The 26417-nt window shown below is 36.5% G+C and overlaps 1 protein-coding gene and 1 pseudogene across 1 annotated transcript; both read left to right on the top strand.

Moving 5' to 3' along the window:
* Positions 1 to 627: 627 nt before the first annotated feature.
* LOC149165984 (uncharacterized) lies at positions 628 to 24493 on the top strand (annotated as a pseudogene).
* LOC149165983 (uncharacterized) lies at positions 24304 to 25854 on the top strand. Its single transcript, XM_089430009.1, has 3 exons — positions 24304 to 24624; positions 24756 to 24899; positions 25746 to 25854. The coding sequence occupies exons 1-3, from the start codon at positions 24551 to 24553 to the stop codon at positions 25852 to 25854; spliced, it is 327 nt and encodes a 108-aa protein (XP_089286135.1). The 5' UTR covers positions 24304 to 24550.
* Positions 25855 to 26417: the final 563 nt, after the last annotated feature.

Genomic DNA, 26417 nt, shown 5'->3' with positions numbered 1-26417 from the left:
CTGAACCACATTTCTTCCACTACTGAAATATTTATGTTTACCTGTTTTGACGGGTTCACAAGAATGCTTGTGGTTGTTTAGAAGTAAGAAAACAGTTTTCCTTTCTATCAACGATAACATTGAGGATTAGGGTTGCGAAACCTCCAAGTTAGTAACACAACGATTTTCTTATTTCAAGTTATTCATCACCCTGACATAACAGACCTCATATTCCTTCTTGCAAATAACTCTCAGAGCGTAGTAATGTTTTTTAATACTATTAGGAAAGGTCGAAGCATGGATATAGTCGAATGGCCATATTCAAGCTCTCACAAATATGCAAATACATTGTGTATCTTATTGATTAGTTTGTGTATATCCATGGCAATGGAATGGATTTTAATCATGATTGACATTAGCATAAGATAATAGATTTACATTTTGTAAACGCAAATGGTAGTACGGATCCATAGACGGGTCATGGATCGTGCGGTTCACAAATGTTAACAAATGACTTAACTCATCTGTAATTATTGTATTACGGATCCATGCGCTTGTCATAGATCGGGCGCTGCACAAAAATGTTAACAAATCACATAGCTCATTTGTAACAACTTTATTGTTTAATTACACCGAAGGTGTTTTTCTATGGAGTTGGCTGGGCAGACACTGTTCATCCCGGCCAATCCCAGAGGTCCATTTTCGCCTGCCTTTCAAATAAAATATTGACGCGTGAAATTGTCCGTTGTCCCTCTCGTGTGGAAAGGACGACATTGTTGGACGACGCCTGCAGTTTAATGGCATGTGAAGTGCCGAATGACCACGTAGTTGGCCAACGTCGGCAGTTTAATGGCGTGTGAAAAGGGGGTTACGTTGTGTCACCGAACTTGGTCGACGGTGAGTTCTGCTTGTCGTCTAATTTTCTCATGACTAAGCCACGACTCTCAGGAAGAATTTCGGATTTGACCATGGTCGTATTCCTACGGAATGGGGTTTCGGCTCTGTCGGTTTTCAGGGGCTAAGTGAAAAAGATGAAGAAGACGAATATATTTCCATATTGGCAGAGTGGGTTGCTTATGCTATGCTGGGTGATGATGAAATCTCTTAGTAGGTGTTAATGTGGACGTGGGTGTTCATGTTGCCATGAACTGGGCTTCTTCAAAGCAACGAGTTATTGTACACAATAGTAATGAGAAGGTATATTCATGGTTTTAGTTTTTCTTGCTTTCGATTTTATGAAATCCTGAAATGTGTTTATAAGATTTTTGGTTTTTTTTGTTGGACTTTGTTTCAATATCAAATGTCAAGGTCATCTTAGTCTACATTAAGTTGTGTGTTGGGGAGAGTCGTTTCTCACCTACGGAGGGCTCAAGACTGTAGAGCAACGCTGCCGGTGAAAATGAATGGGAATTATTCCATATGGCTACAAACCAGGTATATGCCACCGATGAGTGGCTTCACCGTAGCGTCTAAAGGGGAAGCTCAATTTCAGTGTGTTGGGAATTCTCTTGTAAAATCCAAAACAAAATCACTGAATAGAGAGTAATACTCTGTTTCTGCCACATGATCTTAACATGGGGAAGCTTAAAATAGATTGCTGGAAAAGCTCAGAATTTTTCACACACATGAAAACTTTATGTTCATTAATAAACTGCCTTATACAAACTTCATCCTCTTAACAGAGGGATTCACTAAAAAACTTCCAAAAAAAATTACTCTGTCTCTTTTAGAAATTTTACACTACTGTGTGTAAAAATTTCTTTTACATTTACTACTGTAAAAAACAATCTTTAATAACAAAAATTACATTCACTGCTCTGTAAATAAATTTCTTCAATACATATGGTGAGCGCATTACATTTCATTTTCAACCAACAAAAAAAATTCCTTTCAACAAAAAGACCCCAAATATTTAGGCTGCTGCGTATTCCATATGTGTGTATATTTTTCTATGCGCTCTGCTTCCCTTTACATTACAATGCGTATACAAAAAAATTGAACGACAAACACTTATCTATGCATATTTACCTTCATACTCCCGTGAGAAATTAAAAACAATATAATTAAAATACTATTAGCTATGCCCATAATTCAATGACTTAAATAAATAATAAAATTAAAAACATTTCCCAATAATTACTTCACTGCAGTAAACGACAGTCAAATCGAAAACTTCACGGAATGTTCATGTGCACATCAACTTTGGCTTAATCAGACGATGGACAGTCTTCACTTTAATCAAACGATTATCGCTCACCCAAACCAAACGAACGTTACCTCTCGATGAAAAGTTGTTTTGCAAAATATACTGAGGACACGCGTCAGCACAGGATTTTATCGCGTCTGTTCGGAGGAAAACCACTTTTCAGCAAAAGCGGTGCGATAAGGTTCAACGGTTTTCTGAATTAAATGCGCACGGCAGTTTGAAATTAATATTTCAACACTCCCCTTTAATTTCAATTGTTGGGTTATCAGTCATACCCAAACATTTCCTCAAAAATTCAAAGCTTTTCTGGTCCAATGGCTTTGCCAGAATGTCTGCAACATGTTCCTGAGTCTTGCAATGTTTTAAAACAATTTCTCCATTACTTACCAATTACCTGATGTAGTGAAACCTTCTATCAATGTGCTTCGTTCTCTTATGAAACACAGAATTCTTGGATAATACAATAGCTGAGCTATTGTCACAAAAAATCACCGTTCATTTTGCCTGCTCTTGGCCTAAGCTCCTTAACATACTTCTCATCCAAACTGCTTGACATGCTACTACTGTAGCTGCCACATATTCTGCCTCTGTTGTAGACAATGCTACAATAGGCTGTTTTATAGAAGCCCATGAAATAGCTCCTGAACCCATGTGAAAAACATAACCAGATGTGCTTTTCCAATCATCTACACTTCCAACCCAATCACTATCAGTGTATCCAATTAAATCTGAACATTTTGAAGTAGTATATAAAATCCCAAATTTTTTAGTACCTTTAACATACCTCAGAATTCTTTTTGCTGCCTGCCAATGTGCTTCTTTTGGCCTCTCCATGAATCTAGAAATTTAACTAACAACAAACATTATATCTGGCCTAGTTGCAGTCAAATACATGAGGCTACCAACTATGCTCTTGTACAAACTAGGATCAAAATCCTTGTTGTTGTCCTCTTTGCTGAGTTTTAATCCCATCACTGTGGGAGTGATTGCTGCGTTGTTGTCCTGCATATTGAATCTCTCTAATACTTCATTAACATATTTTTCTTGTGAAATAAAAATCCCATTTTCATTTTGAACTACTTCTATTCCTAAAAAGTATCTCAGCAAACCCATATGAGTCATCTCAAATTCTTCTTTCATGACTGTTTTGAAATTTTCAATCAGGTAATCATCATTACCTGTGAGAATAACATCATCAACATATAACACAACAATTAGTATTTTACCATCATTTTCTTTGATGTAGAGGGTGGGTTCTCCCTCACACTTTGCAAATTCATTTTCTTGTAGATAATAATATATCCTACTATACCACGCTCTTGGTGCTTGCTTCAGCGCATAAAGAACTTTCTTCAATCTGCACACTTTGTGCTCTTAGCCTTTCTTTTCATAGCCTAGAGGTTGTTCAATATAAACCTCTTCCATTAACACTCCATTTAGGAATGATAACTTCACGTCCATTTGGTAAACTTTCCACTTGTTTTGTGCTGCTATGGACAGCACTACTCTCATGGTTTCCATTCTAGCAACCGGTGCAAAAGTTTCCTCATAGTCTCTCCCATACTGCTGCTTATATCCTTTAACAACCAGCCTTGCCTTGTGTCTTTCTATCTTACTTTCAGCATTACTCTTGGTCTTGTAGATCCATTTGACTCCAATGACTTCTTTTCCTTTTGGTAGTTCAACCGAATCCCATGTCTTGTTTCTTTCTATGGCATTAATCTCCTCATCCATAGCTTCTATCCATTTCTCATCCTTAATTGTATTTTTGAAATGAATAGGGTCATCAACATGACAATATAAAGCAAACAAAGAATTTATACCTTCATCATAAATGTCACTTAAATTTCTTAACTTCTTACCTCTTTCATTTTGTGTACAAGTACTTGAAGAAGCACTTGAATTTCCTCCTTGTGGTGTGCTTGGAGAAGCACTTTCATTTCTCCTCAAGGGTGTCCCTTGCTGTCCTTGTGTTGGCGCTGCTATTTGGGGATGTATTTCAGCCATCTCCTCATCATCTTCATCATGAGACAAACAATTTTTAACATTCATTGTTTTCTCTATGCTTCCATCCCAAGCTTCCTCCTCAATGAATTGAACATCTCTGCTCACAAAAAACTTCTTGGTAGATGGGATATACAACTTGTAAGCTTTGGATTCCTCACTGTAACCAATGAAAATAAATTTCTCCCCTTTGCTGTCCAACTTCTTCCTTAGCTGATCTGGAATGTGTGCATAAGCCACACAACCAAAAACTTTCATGTGGGTGACTTCTTGCTTTCTCCCACTCCATGCTTCTTCTGGCACTTTGTTCATGACTACTTTTGTTGGGCATCTATTCAAAATATATACCGCACAGTGTACAGCTTCAGCCCAATAATCATTTGGCAAATTCTTTTCCTTTAGCATACTCCTTGCCATATCCATGATGGTCCTATTCTTCCTTTCAGCTACTCCATTTTGCTGCAGGGTGTACCTAGCTGTAAATTGCTTATGAATTCCATTTTCTCTACAAAACCGTACAAATCCTTTGGAGATATACTCACCTCCTCTATCAGTTCTTAGAACTTTGATATGCATCCCGCTTTGGTTTTCTACCAGTGCTTTGAAATTTCAAATTTTTTCAAACACTTCACTTTTGTTTTTCAGGAAATAAACCCAAGTCTTTCTTGTGAAATCATCAATGAATGCTAGAAAATATTGGCTACCTGCTAGTGATGGAGTTTGGATTGGTCCACATAAGTCTGAGTGGACAATCTCTAAGGGTTCCTTTGCCTTTATGCTTTTCCCTGATGGAAAACTTTCTCTGTGTTGTTTCCCCAAGATACAACCTTCACAAAAGTTGTCCAGTTTCTCCATCAATGGTAATCCTCTTACCATTCCTTTTCTACTCAACAAGTTAAGACCTCCAAAGTTGAGATGTCCAAATCTCAAGTGCCACAACCAATTTTAATCCTTTGGTACGCTTTGGAAAGACTCTTGTATCACTGCTGCTATTACTTCTTTATTTTTTTAAATCTGCCTTTATTCTGAGAGGGAACATCCTGCTCCTCGTCATCTTCACTTCAACAATACATCGTTTGCTGGGTGCTCTATCCATGATGGTGCATGCATCATTCTTAAAGAAAACATTGTACCCCTTTTGAACAAGTTGTCCAATACTTAAGAGGTTACACTTCATTCCAGGAACATAATAGACATCTTTTATGGTTTTTTTTCACCTTTCTTTGTAAATATTTTTACTTCTCCTTTTCCCATAACATAAATTTTACTATCAGTCCCAAGTGTGACTTGTGATTTCACATTTTGATCTAAAGCAGAAAATAGGGCTATGTTTCTTGTCATATGGTTGTTGCAACCGGAGTCTAGAAACCATATATCATCACTGTTTGTTTCAGCCATATTACAAGCTAACAACACTTTATCTTGTCTGATATTTTCTCTAGTGATATTTGCACTTGATCTACTACTCATATCATGCTGCTTCTTCCTACATTCATTTGCATAATGCCCATATTTTTTACAATAATAGCATTGGACATTGAATTTTTCATACCTTTGTCCTTGAGCATGATGTTGCCCACTTTGTCGGTTGCTGACTTGGCCTTGGTTCTGATTTGGATTGTTGCCTCTTCCTTGAGCATTTGCTGGATTGTTCCTTCCACCTATGTTTTGGCTTCTGGCTCTTCCTCTCTTGTTTCCTCTGCCTTGACCTCTTCCTCTTCCAAAGGACATCTAGGTCTTGAAGGCTTGCTCTAGAGATGAGTTTTCATTTCTACTCAACCTCTACTCATGTGTTATCAGTGATACATGAAATTCATCAACTGAAAAGTTTGTGAGATCCTTTGTCTCTTCTATGGTGGTGACAATCACATCGAACTTTGAGGGTCGGACCCTCAATAGTTTATCCACAATCCTCATTTCTTCAAGAGTTTCTCCATGAGATCTTATTTGTGTGACCAGACCAATCACATGTGTCAAGAATGAGTCAATATTCTCTGACTCCTTCATGCAGAGATTCTCAAAATCTCTCCTCAGCAACTGTAGTTTTGTTGTCTTTACTTTCTCCATGCCTTGATAGGCTGTCTTGAGGGTTTGCCATGCTTCTTTGGATGTCTTGGTTGCTGCTATCCTTGGAAAAACACTCTCATGCACTGCTTGATATAAAAATACAAGGGCTTTGGAATTCCTTCTTCTTATTGCCCTTCAACAGATCTTTCTCTGCTTGAGTTAATCCACTAAACTCATCTTCATCTCCTGGCTCTTCAAACCCATATTCAACAAGTTCCCATAAATCTTGTTAGGCAAACAGGGCTCTCATGGTTATTGCCCAATAGTCATAGTTTTTCCCATTAAACTGTGGGAGTTGAGTATTAAAAATACCCATGCTAGTGCTCGTGCTGGAGCCAGCCATTCTTGCACTCTAAACTATCACTGTGTATTTAAAAATCACTGACTATTCTCAATCAGCAACACAAAAAAAACTTTGAGAAATACCTGGATCTTTTCTTGACTGAGTCTTCACTCTGCTAGAGAAGCTGCTGCAGCAAGAACCATTCCCTTCAGCTTCTTTGACACCTTCAAAGAGCCTGGACAAGCTCTGATACCATTGTTGGGAATTTTCTGGTAAATTCCAAAACAAAATCACTAAAGAGAGAGTAATACTCTGTTTCTGCCACAGGATCTTAACACAGGGAAGCTTAAAATAGATTGCTGGAGAAGCTCAGAGTTTTTCACACACATAAAAACTTTATGTTCATTAATAAACTGCATGATACAAACTTCATCCTCTTAACAGAGGGATTCACCAAAAAACTTCCAAAAAAAATTACTCTGTCTCTTTTAGAAATTTTACACCACTGTGTGTAAAAATTTCTTTTACATTTACTGCTGTAAAAAACAATCTTTAACTACAAAAATTACATTCACTGCTGTGTAAATAAATTTCTTCAATACATATGCTGGAGCGCATTAAATTTCATTTTCAACCAACAAAAAAAAATCCTTTCAACAAAAAGACCTGATATATTTAGGCTACTGCGTATTGCATATTCCCCTTCGTTTTTCCAACGAACAACATTGTTGTGTGTATATTTTTCTATGCGCTCTGCTTCCCTTTACATTACAATGTGTATACAAAAAAAATTGAATGACAAACACTTAATTATGCATATTTACCTATCATACTCCCGTGAGAAATTAAAAACAATATAATTAAAATACTATTAGCTATTCCCATACTTCGGTGACTTAAACAAATAATAAAATTAAAAACATTTACCTACAATCTACGAACACGAGTAAATACCATTAATTAGTTCACTGCAGTAAACAACAGTCAAACCCAAAACTTCACGCAATGTTCATGTGCAGGCCTAAACATCAACTTTGGCTTAATTGGATGGTGGATGTTCACTTTAATCAAACGATTATCGCTCGCCCAAACCAAACAAACATTACCTCCCGATGAAAAGTTGTTTTGCAAAACGTACTGAGGACACGCATCAACACAGGATTTTATCGCGTCCGTTTGAAGGAAAACCACTTTTCAGCAAAAGTGGTGCGATAAGGTTCAACGGTTTTCTATATTAAATGCGTGCAGCAGTTTGAAATTAATATTTCAACACAGTGGAGTCCAAACGTTTTGGACTTTCAGATTGACGGATCAACCTTTTCTGGCTTCGATTCCGCTTACAATGCTTCTCACAATGGCCAGCAGAGGCCATAGAAACCTCATCCAAGGGTCGGAGAATGCAAAATTCTTGCTCACAAAGTTCTTTTTTTCTTTTTACACCTATTCATTCTTTTATTTTCTAATTTATTCTTTGAACAATGTCCAAGAATTGTAGGGAGATGCATTGAGCTAACAGTTGACTCGTTTTTCGTGTTTTTAGAATCATCAGTAGCCACAGGCAGAACAATCGACGACGATACAAGGAAGACTACAAGCAATACAGGCCTAGCAAGGGAAAAATATATGCTGGAATGCTAAACCAGTGAGTCGCATCTATTCAGCATGTCCTCCTAGTCAATAGATTGTTGGTGGTTCTGGAATGGGCTATATTTTTTGGTTCCAACAGACTCGGAAAGGAATATGGAAGCACTGCTATTTTCTGTGGCGGAGGATGGATAATGGTCACGCTGTCAAGCAAAAGCCAAGCAGTTTAACTCTCCAACCCCAACATCCCACGTCAAACGGTCAAAAGCTCTTGGTCTTGCTTTAATGGAAAATATTAAAGAAAGTAATTCTTGAGCCTTCATGGCTGGTATTAAAGAATGTGATTCTTGTTTTCTCACTACATCTTGCTCGACAGTTTTCCTTCCAGCAAGGATAGTGCGGGATTTGAACCTTAATGTTGAGGACTTGTGATTGAAGCCATGTGGTTTGTCAGAAACCTCGCTTAACTTTCGCTTAGCTGCCGCAGTAAGGAGCTTTTTTCTTAACATTTTTTGAAGACAAAATCTTAAGTGCCCGTTAAGATATTTTGATCTACGGTTGTTAAAAATCCCTCAAACTTTTGTTCAAGATCTATAATTTTATAATTTCTTCGCTACAGTTATACTATATAAGAGGTATGTCCAAACATACTAAATGTGCCCACCAACCAGTTTCAAACTTAATCGTATTTCAGATTGAACTTAACTCTATTAATTCTACATTAAACTTAATTTAATTGTACATTTCTGAAATATTGATTGAAATTCAATTGTTTGACAAGAGAAATCATTCTTTTATGCACTTCTCTTTGTCTGATTCTAAAATATTCTTGCAATTAGGAATTTCTAAAATCTTGAAATATTCTTAAAATTGATTGCAGGTTGAACTTAAGTGGGATTGCAGATTTCAGAATAATTGATTGGAATTGAATCGCTTGACCAACTAATTCAACTCTTAAAAGTTATCTGTCCAAATTTAACCTGACTTGTGTTTTCTTATGTCTCTTGTGTGGTAGTAGGGACAGGTAGTGGTTTTCAAGCTTTAATGCTTTTTATAGGTTGATATTCATGAAAATGTAGTAGAAACGTTGGAGAAGGTATTAGTGGCTATAGCTAGGTAAGTCCAAGTCTTTTCTACCTTTTCCATTTTCCAAAAGCTTCCCATGTAAATTCCTTCACTCCTTCACTAGAGTCTGGTTTCTGGAATGTATGAATTTTTTAGTCTATTCCCATACTCTGCATCATTATTTTTCAACCATTTAGCCTTATGATACAAAACTGCGATACTCCTGGAACGAGTATTAGCCCATGGTGACTTATTTGAGAGCTATTATATCTCTTTGTTATACTATTATTTCAATGCACATTCGTATAAGTTTAGAGGGTTTATCGAATGCATTGATTTGCCTCAATTGGCAACAGTAAAAATTGCATTTTGTAGCCACACATCGACTTTTCACAGCCTATTAATTTCTTTGAAGTCGAATAGCATTTCCCCTCTAAATGATTATCTTGATGCCAACCTAGATATGGTGTTCAAGGATTTTGCAATGATTAGGCCTATTTGGCCCGGGGAGTCCATCTTAAGGATACATTCTGGTGTTCTGTCGTATTTCATTATATTAAGTGGATTGTGTTATTTGCATATTGAAATAAACAGTTTTTTCAACACATGCATGTGTTCAAAACAAGAACCTTCTTGCTTGTTGATTCCAAACCTTTGAATGAATGCAATACTAGTGTCCAATCAAATTATACAACTTCGAGAGGACCTAAATGCGTATAATATAGATATATCAAATTCTTTTTATGGGTGGGAACATTTATCTTCTCTCTAAGCAACTTTGTTCCTAGCAAATGGAATTCAATTAATCTCCCTTGTCTTCAAAAGCTTTTGTTTGCTAGGCACTTCAGAGAATTGATATTTGTGGTAAAGCTTATCCAAGGTCTATGGTTGATATATTTGATTTTTTTTCAAACTACTGGATGGTTTCATTTATTTACAGTAGTTTTAGAAAATTGAGGGACTGAAACGATGACGGGGCAACTTTCGTTGACCATTACTGGTTTCATGAATGAAATCCATAAAACAATTTGCACTTGTTGGGAAGTTTCTGCTCGTCAGACTAGTTATGTGGACTAGATTTTCGCAAGGATAATTTCCACCATTAACTTGCTAACGATACACGTTTCATTTCGTCGACTGTGAATTAAGTTGCTACTCACTAACGACACATGTTTCATTTCGTCGACTATCAATTTTTTTTTGGGTAGGTTCCTATTTCTTTATTAAATTTAGCATATTTTATTGGATTAGAGACGAGAACATATGAATTCAAATGAAAAAGATATATTTACTTATGTTATCTCAAATATTCAACAAACATTATTTTAATAGTTAAATATAAGGTAAACGGAAGTTATAAGTTTATAGTTTTGGTAAGAGAAAAAGTTAGGTTATAATAGGGAATAAAGTTATATTGTACAATAAAGTATAAAAGATATCGAAGAGAAATAATGATAATTTTAAATTTTTTCAGGCTTAAAATATAGTTTTGAGAAAACTTATTGTAAAATATGTTAGAATTAATGGAGATTAGGTGAATATTGTTACTTAGTTATGATTAAGTTTTTCTTAGGCATTCAGTTCCTATTATTTAGGGATATGTTTTACTATCCCTAACAAAATGTATCTATTTATTATTGGAGTTTAATATGAAGCCTCAGCGGGTGCATTTTCTCGTAGGAGCTCCTCGTGATCCGCACTTTTGAGCTCCTCCTGTGTTGTTTGCCAAATTCATGTCTTCCATATGCAATTGTTGACATGGTATCGGAGCTGCAGGAAAGAGAGGCCTGTAAGATAAGTTGAGAGACAATACATCGTCACTGGGAAGCTAAAGAGTAAGTGCGATGAGTCACGAAGAAGTTGAAGTGTAATTGCTACGACATTGTTCAATGCTTCACACAGATTTTATTTTCCGCTTCGTCTCACGATTGTGGTGTACCTCTGTAACAAACATCATAGGAATCAGATATATCTCTGTGACTAGTCCCATATCTGTGGTTTAAGAGCTGTGACGCTCTGAGTTGCTGCGTTTTTTTCAATCCTGTGTGTGTGGAAAATGGTGAGTTGCTGCGTTTTTTTCTTTTGAGGAGGTTGCTTGTAGGAGGGAAAGGTCGCCCTAGTTTTTCCACGTGAAGAAGCCAGCTGAGACGCCTCGTGGTTGATCGCTGAAGAAAAGTGCGTGGAGATTGAATCTCTCAGCCTTACTATGTGAAGGATCCACTGAGCGTGGTGGAAGACATTGCCTGTTGCCGTGAAAAGTAGTGGTTGTGTGTGAAGACTGCGGGTGCTCTACTATTTGTGCAGAGGAAGTGTATTGAGCGAGAGAAGCTTAGTGACTATGGCAGCGTTGAGTGAGAAGCTTGATGTTCTTCCTCCTCCCCACTATGGCGAAGAAATAATCTTACCTCAAACAATTTTTTTTTTTCTCTATGGTGTGACCTAAAAGGAGATCTAGAATTGAAATTTGAGAAATTAGTATTATTGAGGGCAAATTTTTTTGTGAAGAAAATTCTCAGGGATAAGGGTATTTTTTAATTTGAGGGTTGTTGAAGATTTTATTCATCTAAGATGAATAATCAAATTACCTAAGCTTATCTTAATGAGAGTAATAAGCTTGATGTTTCCAATTACACAAATTGGAAATTTAAGCTCTAGACTCCGCTTGAGGGACAAAATGCTTATAGCATTGCCACTGGTGATGAAGTCAAGCCGACTACTGTAATTGGTGGATCGAATACAAAAATTCAAGACTAGGAGAAAAGGGAGATGAAGGCAAAGGTGCTACTCAAGTTATCAGTCAAAGATTGCATCATTCCTCACATTCAAGATTGCAAGACAGTGAATGACATCTAGATTATTCTCAAAGATATGTATGAGATCAAGAACACCAGTCAAACCTTGTATTTCAGGAAGAAGATTCTCTCAATCAAGATGGAGAAGAATGAGTCTGTTTCTTCATTCATATCCTGGATAAAGGAAGTTAAAGATAAACTATCTAATATCGGTCAAACCGTGGCAAATGATGATCTGGTGACAATTACCATGAACGACATGACGGATGATTATCAGATGTTTATAACTAGATTGAATGCAAGAGAAAAGCCTCCAGGCTTTGAAGAGCTCACTAGGATTTTGCTACAGGAAGAGGAAAGGAGGTTCTCAAACCTCAAAATTTAGATCTTGCATTGAAGATAAAGTTCAAGCTAAGAGGGAAAGCAATGGCTAATCACAGGAGAGGCAGCACATCAAGAAAAATGGCACCACAAGGTATGACCTCTCATAAACAAAATCTGCTCCTAAATGCTTTTATTGTGGTAAGATAGGCCATATTGCTAAATTTTTCCATAAGAAAAATGCAGATGAGGAGAGGTACAAGCAGAGAAGATTCAGTTCATTTGGCTGATACAGATGCAGATCAGAATCAGGATGTCAAATTGTTTATGGCTGAGGCTGAGACTGCGTTAGCTACTGAGGGGGATGAATCAGATATTTGGTTCATAGATTCTGGAGCCTCCTCACATATGATAGGTAAAAAGCAATGGTTTAGAAATTTTAGAGAATCCAACACTGGAGTAAAAGTATACCTCGGAGATAATAGAGGGTACGAGATTAAGGGACATGGAGATGTCCTTGTTACTCTGATGGAAAGATCAAGAATATATCTGATGTGTGGTATATTCCTGGTATTAAGAAGAACCTGATTTTTGTGTCAAAGATTACAGATCAGGATCTCAAGGTAGAATTCTTTAAATCTCATTGTATTATTAAATACTTGTTGGATCAGATGAAGCCTATTGCTATAGGTATTCGCATAGGGGGACTCTACAAACTGGATGTGAAGAGTATGCCACAACAAGCCTTGATGTCATCGGATAAGTTTGCTGAAAATTTGTGGCATCAACGACTTGGTCATATTAATTTCAGTGACCTTCTCCTGTTGCAGAATAAAGATATGGTAGATGGACTTCCTGTTTTAAAAAAGATGCATATTAATTGTGAAGCATGTGCATTCGGTAAGTAGCATAGAGATGAATTTCCTACAATTAAAGATAGAAAACAGAGGGACATACTCGAACTTGAACACACTAACTTATGTAGCCCAATGCAGACAAGATTATTAGGTGGGGCCTACTATTTTTTAAATTTTGTTGATGACTGTACAAGATTCACATGGGCATATTTTCTTAAACAGAAAATTCATGCTTTTGAATATTTCAATCAATTCAAAAACATGATTGAGAAGCAAACAGGGAAGTTCATCAGGATTCTTCGATCAGATCAAGGTGGAGAATTCAAGAAAGGGATTTTCATCAAATATTGCAACGAGCATGGGATACAGCAACAATTTACAACACCTTACACTCCTCAGCAGAATGGAGTAGTTGAGAGGAAAAACATAACACTGGTGGAGTGTGCTCGCAGTATGTTGAAAGGTAAGAATCTAACCAATGGTTTTTGGGTAGAAACTGTTAATACTGCAGTGTATTTAAAGAATAGGAGTCCTACTAAAAGTCTTGAGTATAAAACTCCTTTTGAAGCATTGTTTGGCTTCAAGCCTGCAGTAAGTCACCTTAGAGTATTTGGTTGTAAAGCTTTTGCTCATGTTCCTAAAGAGAATAGGAAGAAGTTAGATTCAAAGGCCATTAAATGTGCCTTCATTAGATACTGCAGTGAGTATAAGGCTTATAAATTGTTTGACCCTTCTATTCACAAGGTGTTTGTTAGTAGAGATGTGATATTCCATGAACAGTTTGATGATGGAAATCCTATTCAAAACAATGAAGAATGGCATGTACCCTTACTTCTAGAAGAGGATAGTGAAACAAGGATAAGTTAGCAACAGAAACAAAAGCAGGAATAGTAGTAGGAACAACAACAGCAACAAGATAATGTGGAAGGAATTGAGTTCAGTCAAAAAAGAGAAGAAAGCAGTAGAATAATTGAACCCCCACCACTTAGGAGATCGATCAAGCCAAAACAGTTACCAGCTCGATATAGGGATTGTGCACTTATGACTGGTATGCTAAACATTGCAGAACCTTCTAATTTTTATGAAGCTAGTAAAAGTTCTGAATGGAAGGAAGCAATGAAGGAGGAATATGAATCAATCATTAAGAACAATACTTGGGATCTAGTAAAACTTCCTAATGATAAAAAACCCATAGGTTGCAGAAGATTATTTAAGTTGAAATTTAAAGCAGATGGGTCTACTGATAAACATAAAGCAAGGTTGGTGGCAAAGGGGTATTCCCAGAAAGAAGGTATTGATTTTGAGGAAACATTTGCCCCTTTTGCAAAATTAAATACTATCAGAATGATTATGGCTTTAGCCACTATGTATCATTAGAAAATATATCAATTAGATGTTAAATCTGCTTTCTTAAATGGTGACTTAAAAGAAGAAGTATATATAGTGCAGCTTGAGGGGTTTGCTAAGAAGGGAGAAGAGCACTAAGTATGTAGATTAAAGAAAGCTTTATATGGTTTAAAGCAGGCTCCTAGATCCAAGTACAAAAAAAATTGATTCATTTTTCCTCATGCATGGTTATAAACGGAGCTAAAATGATCCCAATTTGTATACTGTGTTTAATGATGAGGGATAGATAGTGTTGATTTCTTTATATGTAGATGATCTAATCATAACAGGAAGTGTAGACAATCTCATTGAAGAAATCAAGTAGCAATTATCACAAAAATTGGAAATGAAGGACCTTGGAGAAATGCATTATTGTTTGGGTCTAGAAGTTTGGGGAGATTCAAGCCAAACTTTCTTCTCCCAGGGTAAGTATGCAAAGAGTCTATTGTCTAGGTTCAAAATGGATGAGTGTAAGGTTACATCTGTGCCTTTACAGCAGAATAGAAAACTTCAAGTGAATAATGGTTCGAGATATGCAGATGCAACACTGTATAAACAATTGGTTGGTAGTATTATTTATTTGACTACGACAAGACCAAATTTAGCTTATGTAGTGAGTGTTTTGAGTCAGTTCATGACTTAACCTCATGACAATCATTGGCTTGCAATGAAAGGAGTATTAAGGTCTCTACAAGGAACATCAGACTTTGGTATTTTGTATTCTGACTCATTTGATGTTAGTTTGACAGGTTATACAGACTCTGATTGGGCAGGAAATTTAGATGATAGAAGTTCAATTACACGTTATGCCTTTATCATTGGTTCCAGGGTCATCTCTTGGTGCAACAAGAAGCAACATACTATTGCCTTATCCTCAGCAGAAGCAGAATATCAAGCTATGTGTGTAGCAGCATGTGAGGCAGTTTGGTTGCATAGACTTATCCAAGATGTAGGAGAAGAACAGACAAAAGCTACGATTATCAATTGCAATAATCAAAGTTCCATCAAACTGGCTTACAATCCCGTGTTTCATAAAAACACCAAGCACATAGACACTCAATTTCATTTTGTCAAGGAGAAGGTGCAGTCCAAAGAGATTTGTGTAGAGTATTGTAATTCTTGTGATAATATCACTAATATATTCACTAAGCCTCTGGGAAGACTGAAGCTTGATTTATTTAGGGATACATTAGGTGTGTTTAATAACCCCTTTCTCCATTAAGGGGGAGTGTTAGAATTAATGGAGATTGGGTGGATATTCTTACTTAGTTATGATTAAGTTTTTTCTTAGACATTCAGTTCCTATTATTTAGGGATTTGTTTTACTATCCCTAACAAAATGTATCTATTTATTATTGGAGTTTAATGTGAAGCCTAAGCGGGTGCATTTGCTTTTACGACCTCCTGGTGATCCCCACCTATGAGCTCTTCATGTGTTGTTTTGCCAAATTCATGTCTTCCATATGCAACTGTTGACAAAATAATTACCATATAGTGAAATCAAATTAACATATCCTAACAATGCAATCTAACCTTTGTATTGTGAACTTTACAACTTTGTATATTACTAAGTATCTTTTTATAACTATCCGTTCATAATAAAAAAGTCATACTAAATTTGACGAAAAAAAATCATTTTAAAACTATTTTATATAATTAATCAATTTTATTGTTTTCCAATAACTATTATATTTAAAATTAAATACAATGTAAATGGAAATAATAACAACAAATCATTTTCAAACTATGTTTTTCCATAAATATTATATTTATAATTAAATACTATGTAAATGAAAATAATAAGATTAATATAATTTTAATATTTAAAAAAAAATATATAATATTAGGTAAAATCATATTATATATATATATATATATATATATATATATATATTGTATGCTGGGGCGGGACTCTCTGATTTACATGTCCATTATGCACCCCTCTACAGGGGAAGGGTAGCCCAAGATTTGAACCCAAGACTTCCGGTTCGGTGAGACTTCATTTCCACGGCCCTTGCCGCTTGAGCTACCCCATGTGGACAATCATATTTTATATTCTTAACCATATACTATTGTTAAAAAAACATTGCTTTCATTATATTATAAGTATTACACGTTTGTTATTTCTATGTGTTTTTTTCTTCAATTATCAATTTAATATAAAATTTATTAGAATTATGATGATGATGAATCATGATGATGATAGTGGTTAATGTCCACTAAGACCAGAATGGTCTATTAGACGTCTAATTTTCTTAGTTTTTAATTCTCTGGCTCCTTGTCTTTCTTGGCAAGATTGACGTTGTAGCTTTCTTTTTTTTCTTTACGGCCTTCCAACTTTCGTCACCTTGCATCTCCTTCATCATTTCTTTTTCTTGGGACATTGGTGTCTTAGCTTCGCAATCTGTTGTGTTCGTCCTTTTGAAGATAGTCGGAGAAGAAGTTTGGTCTAGGAGATCTTCTTTGCTGTGAAATGAAGATTTATTTTTTGCAATATTCGAATCCTCATAATTGTTGATGCTTGAGAGAACAGGGCTTTCTCCATGCTTGCCTTGAGAGTTGTTTATTTCTTGTCCGATTTCTTGTGATTCAGAGTCTTCTCTAGAGAATTCTTCTTTGATGACAGTGTAGTGCTGTTTTTGTGCTCCTTCCCACCATGTAGATCTGTGGTGGTTTTTTCTAGCAGAATTTTTCTGGGAGGCTCTTGGGCAATTTTTGGCTAGATGGCCTATCTCAAAGTAGGATCGACATCTGAAGAGGACACTTTCATAATCGAGTTTCTGGTTCCACACATAGTCTTTACTTGTTAGGTTTATTTCAGTTGGGAATCTGGCGCTGAAGTCCATTTCCACACAGACGCGTGCATAGGTGGTTTTGGCATATTCCTCTGTTTCTGGGCACCTAGAGTAAAATTTTCCAATTGCATTTCCAATGGCTTTTAGCGAGGAGAGATTCCAGAGATGCAAGGGTAGGCTTGGCAATCTCACCCAAACTGGGGCTGAGGTTATGCCTGTTGTTGAGGGGTCAAATGATGGTTTCCATGGCTTCATGAATAGGCCTGAGTTTTCCCAAAACCAAGGGCCGGAATCTAGAATACATTGTCTTCTTTTAGGATTCTCAAAATCTACTATAAAGAAACCCCTAGCACAGGGATAGATATTAATTTCATCAGAAATGACAAGCTTCCATACCTCTGAGATCCAATTGTGGAGAGCTGTTAGTCGTGGCCAAAAACCATTGAACCGACAGATTAGGGCACTTTCGGAAAACTTCAAACCCTCATCAAGTGAGGCCTGGAGCACCTGGATAGTGGGAGTTGGGGCTTCACTGACGATATGGGCAGGAGCTTGCCCTCGAGAAGTGGACAGAACTGAGCCAGCATCTATTTTCGCGAAGATGCGAGCCATGTTTTCCTGTAGAAATAAGGTAGAAGATTAGATCCAGATCTAGCTGCAGAAAATTAGATCTAGAACCTAGCCGCAGAGAATAAGGCAGAAGATTAGATCTATATCTAGATCTAGCTGCAAAAGATTAGATCTAGAACCCAGCAAAAATTTAAAGTAACTTCAAACCTTACTAACTTTATTAACCCATTAACCTTATGCATGGATGGTGTATCATTGACCTTACGCTTCCAGGCTCACGACAGCATACAAATTACCCTCCAAAGAACTTGCGGCTGTGGTTGCGGCAAGAAAATATGGCAACAAACGATCGTTTATGACTAAGTTGCCGCAGAGATGAGCCGCAGAGATATTTATCAATTGAGCCGCAGAGATATATTGAGCCACAGAGATAAAATATTAGATCAAGCTTCGATTGAGCCACAGAGATATATTGAGCCGCAGAGATATTTATCAATTGACATATAACGTATTTGAACAATTGAGCCGCAGAGAAATGAAAAACCCCACGAATTTTCCGAACAGAGCCGCAAAGATATATTGAGCTGCAGAGATAAAAGATTAGATCAAGCTTCTATTGATCCGCGGAGATATATTGAGCCATAGATATATTTATCAATTGAGATATAACGTATTTGAACAATTGAGCCACTAAGAAATGAAAAACCCCAAGAATTTTCTGAACAGAGCCACATAGATGTATTGAGCGGAGAGACAACAATTAGAGACCACAGAGCCACAGAGACCACCGAGCCGCAGAGCTGCAGTGAGCTACTTTTGCAGTGAACTAAGTTCATAATGGAGGGTGGTTGAGGGCTGCTTTTGCTTTTTACTTATTCTCCTAACTCTTTATATCTAAATATTGTTCATATAAAATTATTAAAGTTATTATGATTTTCTTAAAATAAGAAGCTAAGTTTTAACATTGCATTCTCACTTTGACTAAATTTGGTTTATTCAATTCATATGGTCTCCCTTAGTGATGAAGGATTTATTTAGGTTTGACACTATGATCTTATTTAAGTCCAAGAAAATTAATTAATATTTAATAACTAATAAAAAAATTTTTTATTATCAATTTCATTAAAGTGTTTGGCAAACCTTATGCGCATGCATTCAACAATGTGTTACTCGGAGATGATGTCACCAACTATTCTATTCCTTCAACAATGGGTTACTCGGAGATGATCTCCCTAGATATTCTATTCCTTCGGTGTACCTTTGCACCTTTAGGGGCAATTGCTAGTATAATGTTATCTTGGGTTTTCCTTCCCTAATTTTATATTTATATTTATATGGTCGATACTTTATATTTTCTTAAGAGAGTTCGTTATAGTTTTAGATAATGACCACAACTCTTATGGCTTATTATTCAATGTAGCCATGTTATTATTTTTATGAGAACCTGTAGCTAGAAGCTTTTTGGTCATTTTTTTTAATGTATATGAAGAAAAATAAAATAATATTAACCATTTGTAATGAATTATTGAACTATCAATTATATATAATATAGTAACAATAACATTGTCTATTGTTGTTCATGCACTTCTACCTTATTCACCTCATCTCCTTTTACTTTATTCAGCAAATGCATATAAAATACTCTTCTTTATGCACAAATTTTCTACTTTAAGCATTACTCATTTGTATCCTTTGTATTCTCTTCCTTATACATATTCAATCCAATCTAGGATTTATAACGTCTTATTTTGTATTACTCTATATAAATGAATGAGTTCTTATCATTACGAATCATAAATGTACAATATATATTATAAATGAAATATATAATTATAAAAAGAACTTGTTCAACACTATTTGATGCACCAAATTCCTCCTTGTCGCACTAGGAAGTCAAGAGTCTTTCCATGCTTAGGGAACCCCTAGCCTACACTATGGGTTTGTAAGGAGATCGCTAATATTGCTCTACTCCTTACTCTCTTTTCCCTAACACTCTTATCCTAGTGTTCATGCACGAAAATTTTGTCCCCACTCTTTTCTTGTAAGAATTATTGTGATAATGGCCTACCCTTCCCTTATATAATGTAGCCTAACTAATCTAGAGTTGTTCAAACATCTAACCAACTCTCTAAACTATATTTCCATGTGCATGTACTCTACCTCCATAACATACATGCCTTCTTCCAATTTCAAATTTTCTTGGGACATTATTGCCATTATCTAACCACTTTTCCATATGGGTTAGGTGGCCTTATTTTTCTGCTTACCTATATTTCCTCACATTCCATACAAGGAATGATAATTTTTTTGTTTGTTTCCACTTGGGGAAATCAGTTGTGTAGCAAATCGCTAGTTATCTATCACAAACTAATAGTCTATCATAGTCTCACATGGTGCATCAAATGATATTTAAGTAATTTTATTTAGGGACAATTATTTACAATAATTACAATATCATGCAATGTTCTCAAATGGCATTATAAAATAATCAACAATAATTAAAAATGACTAAGTATTCTCCAACTTGCTCAATTATTAAAACTAACGGTATTACAACCTTGCCTTCCCTTCCCTCCTTATTTTCATATTGGTATCATATCTATATGAAGGTCTTCCAATCCCATATTCCTTACTTGAATAATTCATCATATACAACAATTCTCATGTCAAGGGTTAGACACTCTTCTTAGCCTCCATCAAAAGATATATTTTCAATTATTATTCTTTAGAAATGTTCTAATGCTGCTGCTAATGATGTGTTGGTTTGGATCATTAAAGGTGGGAATGAGATTGTTATTTGAATGAAAAGCTTGTTGTTCCTCACTAATCAGATTGTTTTACCACCAATTAACATACACAATACTCCCACTTAACAATTTAATTGTTATCCTTGTTATTAATGTATATGAAAGTCTATCTTCATCACACTTTTTGAAACAACTCTTCATTTATAAAAAATCAAACATTTTATAAAAATTTGGATCTCCCCCTTCCTCTAATACGTTACGAGAATGAGTGATGTGGTTTGCAATAACAAGGAAATTGCATTTAAGGTTTCTCAACCCCTAAAATGAAACAAAATACAAGTCCACCACACTTTTTGAAACAACTTTTTATTTTTAAAAAATCAAATATTTTATAAAAATATTGATCTCCCTCTTCCTCTAATAAGCAAGGAGAATGAGTGGTGTGGTTCGGAATAATGACATTCTATTTGAAGTTTCTTGGCTCCCTAAAATGAAACCACAGTGTGTTCATGTTTTTGTTTGGATAAAATTAAACAACATTAAATACAAGAACATTTCTATCTAATTAAGACGCCCAATCCTTTCAAAAGTTAGCGACCGTTATAATGCCCAATCCTTTCAAATCATTAACTATTGGCTTTATTTACGGACAGCTATTCAAGGCATTCGCTAAATTACACTTATAAGTTCAATGATATTATTTGAAAAATCCTATCGACATAAGGAAAGGAAAAATAATTAATGTGAAATATTGAAATTCTTTATTAGAGTGAAGGATCTGTAAATGAAAAACCTATAATCTACTCATTTCAACGACACCAACTCCTCATGGAAACCATGGAAACTCACTTGGATTCATGTTAAGTTCGAGCTTCTCCCATAGGAATGATATATATATATATATATATATATATATATATATATATATATATATATATTAATTATTTCATCGAGACCAACACTTATCAATGATATTATTTGAAAAATCCTATCGACATAAGGAAAGGAAAAATAATTAATGTGAAACATTGAAATTCTTTATTAGAGTGAAGGATCTGTAAATGAAAAACCTATAATCTACTCATTTCAACGACACCAACTCCTCATGGAAACCATGGAAACTCACTGGGATTCATGTTAAGTTCGAGCTTCTCCCATAGGAATGATATATATATATATATATATTAATTATTTCATCGAGACCAACACTTATCTCTGGGGAAATTCAATTGGATTCGTGTTAGGTTAAGTGCCAGCTTCATGGTGTTGAAATCTAATTTCAACTGGGCAGCTGTACCAACGCCCAAACCGCGCAGCAACTAACTCACCCAAAACCGCCAGAATGAAACCACAAACCCGCTTGAGGCATATCGGACCGCTCTTTGGTATGGAGTGGTTTCCGTACACAAGGGCCCGATAAAACTTGGTGCAGACGCGTGGCTCTCCCCATACGTAAGCAAACGTAATTTTTCGGGTGCTATTGTTCAGTTATGTAATGCCTTCCGATATTCTCCTCCACCGTCAGATCTGCTCCCGCGCTCTCCACCGTCGATTGCCTGAAGCTGCATACGGGCCTGCATCAAGTTAATGTTGCGTGAAGTAAAAGTCAAGTTTGGTTGACCGCAGTTTTAATATGAAGGCATTTAATAAGATTGTCATAAGTGTTGGTAAAACATTTAAGTTTTTTTTATTTTACGGCACGTAAAAGTAATTGTGCGTTTTGTTTTTTGTTTTCAAAAAAATGAAAAGGGCTCGTGCATTGTAATATTTTTTAAAAAAAAAGAAATGTGTGTTGACTTTTTTTTGTAATGTGAGAGCTCGGGGGCAGCGAAAGAGAAGAGAGAAAATATGAAGACTTGAGCACAGCAGTGCAATACGAAGAATGAAGACGAAGTTTGTATGAAGCATGATGCGAATATAGCACAGCAGTGCGGAAAAGAACTAGAATCCTTTGTATGGTTTTGTAATTTTGTTTATGTGATATGCACAGAAGTGAAGCAGACGTTTAATGTTTTTGAGCTGCATATGTAAATTTTTATTACAGCAGTAACTGTAAAAGGGTTTTACAGCAGTAAACCCAGCTCAGTAAATTCTCAGGGTGAAAACAGAGTTTTGGTTGAATGTTGTTTTTGGTAAATCCCTCTCAGTAAAAGAGGAAGAAATATGTTGTTTCAGGCATTTTTATTTTAAATGAATATCAATCATTTTATGGTGGTGAAATACTCTGTTCCTCAGTAAATTTTTTTAAGCTTCCCTGTGCAAAAAGATCCTGTGGAGGTGAAACAGAGCATTGCCTCTGTGAAGTTTATTCTCTTTGTTTTTGATATTTTATCAGAAAAATCCCCAACACATGGTTGATTTTCTCTTAAATTTATGAAAAGATAGAGCTCTTCTTCTTTTCGTCACGGCTTGAATAATTAATATGGTTTACGAAAACTGTGTGTTCAAGCTTGTTCAGTACTTGGCTTACTTGACCAATGCGAACCAAGTTCCCAAACAGTGTTTATGGAAAAGGTTTAAGGCCAGCAGTCTAATATTGCCATCCAGCTCAATGTATCGTTCCCCTGTCGTTTAAATGTGCCTACTGAGAGCGCTCATTACATACATCTCTATGTCCAATACGAGAGACCAGTAATCTATTCATTAATATGCCTAATTCTATCACTATATGCAGTTCCACACAGCTGTTTCGTTTTTGGCTTTTACACAGCATTTTAACTCTCTTATGGTAAGCTACAAAATCTACGTCGTTTCACACAATTAAGGAAAGATGCAAGCTATATGCAGTTCCACACAGAGCTGTTTCGTTTTTGGCTTTTACACAACATTTTAACTCTATTATGTTAAGCCACAAAATCTACGCCGTTTCACACAATCAAGGAAAGATGCAAGCTTTAATCATGTACAGAAAGCTATGAATCAGTTATTAAGTGTTCAAGCGCATTCCAATGTCAGTTACCAGATTCACCCTTTTAAGACAACAGCCCAGGGGTATTAACTTATGATTTATGATTTAATTTATCATTTATAATTTGAAGTCTGTTTGTGCATTCAACTAAATACGCATGTAGCTTTCCAAGCAGAACGTAAGGGCACAGGGCTGTAGAAGGATGTCACATACCTCGTACTTGAATTTAAATATAACTAAAAAAATTTTTTACAAGGTGAATATATCAACCTCAACCATATATAAAAGCTTACACATGCGGGTATAAAGTAGGTCCGATGTGTTACCATACTACTCCCCCTATGACCATGTGCACACACTAACGGATATATATATATAACATGTTTGATGCATCCAACTTACGGAGTCAAGGTTTGTTATGGTTTAATGGTTCTACATATGACTATACCATTTCAACTTTATGCAGCGGATGGTTCTTAAGTTTATCGTCACAGTACTGAAACCCAACTGTCTTCTGTTTGCTGGCGACCCCTCCTCATTACACCTGGACCCGCATTCAATGTCTGTCTGCCTGATCACGTGATCGGCCATGGCTCCACAGGCTGGATCCTTCCCGCCTTTGGCACATTGGCAATACCGCCAAGATCTACGGCAGAGAGAAGTTGATAATATCCAACGCTGGAGATTTCTCCACGTCGCAGGGTTATGTATTTGTGCTTATAAGGTTTATGGCCCGCGTTCATCGGGGTTTTGCTGTTTCCATTTGGCGCTCCAGAGCTCGGGGTAACACTCTGTTACCACTGGGCGTTTGCTCCACGATTCCTGCTTCGGCCTTCTTCGGTTGCCCTCGACAGCACATGCATCCTCATCGTAGAGTCACCGCTCCAAAGCTAGGTAAGGTCTCCACCTGTTGGTTTGTTTTGCATTAATGTTCAGAGTTCTCATATTAATCGCACAGTGACGGCCTCATTGCTGATTGACAGGTAATGACGAGCCCGCAGTCGTGGCTCCTTCAGCGGCATAAGCTGCCCTTTGCTGCTACTAAGCTGGATATACACAGGTACTTCTATAGCCACGAATCCCCCTCTCATATTATGAACTACTAGTTAAGGTTTTGGTATAAGATTGTCGGAGGGTATTCTGCTGTTTCAGTTTATAATTTCCGCCACCTTTCTTCTTCGGTTGGCGCAGATGGAGTTTCACTGCCTGCTCAAATCCGGGGCCATACCCATTGGGGTTTGAGTATGTGCAGCCCGATACTTTTCCTCCATTGCTTACAGCAGATTCTGGGTCGAAACTCTCGGTCATAAGTTTAGCTGCTCAGTGGCTGCCTTGGTATTATGATTTAGGGACATTGACACATTTATATACTCTGTATCTGTATTTACTTTGTAGCTTCTACTGGTTAATGAATTTGGGACCGAACCCATATGATTTTCTTTAAGTTCTTTTAACTACTACAGAGTGTGAATACCTGTGTAAATTAATGTTATCTCGGCCTGTTGTCTATCGCCGAACATTATTATATTTCCAGCTATTTCTTATCGTTTCCTTTATAAAAAGCTCCTGTAAGGGTTTCGAGTTTCAACATCTCTCATTATTTATTTATATGTATCTTTTGTAGTCTATTCATGGTGATTATGATTTTTAAGAGGGTTTGGTAAGTCGGCATACGCCGCTTCCCCAATCACCTTGATAGCCCAGCCGGGACTCGCGCCTGCATCTAATCCAATAGATGTCTGGCCGACTCGGCGAGGGTTAAGAAAAATGAGACTTTCAGTCATACAGATTTAAGGTTATTCCCTGGTATCGTTCTATTACCGCCGGGACATGGACTCTGACTGTTATATACAGTTTGCTCTTAAATCTTTATTATGAATTAGGGGAGTTAACAGTGTAGAGTTCTGATATGAATATAGTAACGACCATGCGTTTATTCCTCTGTCATAACAGCATTATTCATTTACTGTGAATATGAAGTTATTATTTTTAGGTACATATGCTATTGCATGCGACTTATACGCTAGATATTATTCATCTATTGTTAAATGTATAGATGTTTTGTACTCGACAGTATTATTAGAGCAGTCCATTTAAATTTACAGTGGTTCCTCTGTTTGTTTTTCCCTTCTTACGATAGGGTTTGAACGTGAACCTAAGTTCTATTTCCGTATCTCACAGTGGTCATGAGAACAGCGACAGTGGCCTCAGGCTTCTGCCGGTCTTAAGGTCTTCTTCAGTCGCGAACTCGTTCTGCTTGCTACTTAAACTTCTGCCTGCCATACCCTGATATACTTCCAGTCTTATAAACTAAAGTTTCGATGGCCCTTCTCCAGATTTACACTTACTATATCACGTGACAGTAAGGCTACCGAGGCTTTTCGAATCAATAAGTTTAATGCATAAATTTCTATTATAATGTCTCAAGTTCTCCTTCACAGGGTACTTAGCCCTGCAATTACAAACCCTAGCCCCTTCGTTTATCTCACTCTGTTCTATTAAGTAGCCTTTCTTGCCACGTATGCAGAGTTAAGTAATTCTAATTGACACAATGACATGCATTACTGTGTCATCTTCTCATTCGCAGTTATTCTATTTGCTTATGACACTGTAGGGTTTCTAACCCCTACTGATAATATGCAGTACTTATAAGTATCACAACAGTTGTAGAGTCTTAAGGTTTTGTTACTTACCTGGTTACCGCTTGTCGAGAACGTTCTTCAGTACTCCTTCTGCAAAATCCCTGTGTTAAGCTCGCTATCCTCCCAACCTTGAGACTTGTCCTTCGGGTCCCTCCCCCCGAGCTTATGCTTACCGGATCCCAATCCTCAGTAAGACAACACCTAGGGTCTT

Source organism: Pinus tabuliformis, chromosome 5_1, assembly GCF_031772625.1.
Source record: "Pinus tabuliformis cultivar Carrire ecotype Pingquan chromosome 5_1, CPIR1, whole genome shotgun sequence".
NCBI classification, from domain to species: Eukaryota; Viridiplantae; Streptophyta; class Pinopsida; order Pinales; family Pinaceae; genus Pinus; species Pinus tabuliformis.
Note: the sequence above shows the minus strand (reverse complement) of the source record. Positions and strands in the feature narration are given on the sequence as shown.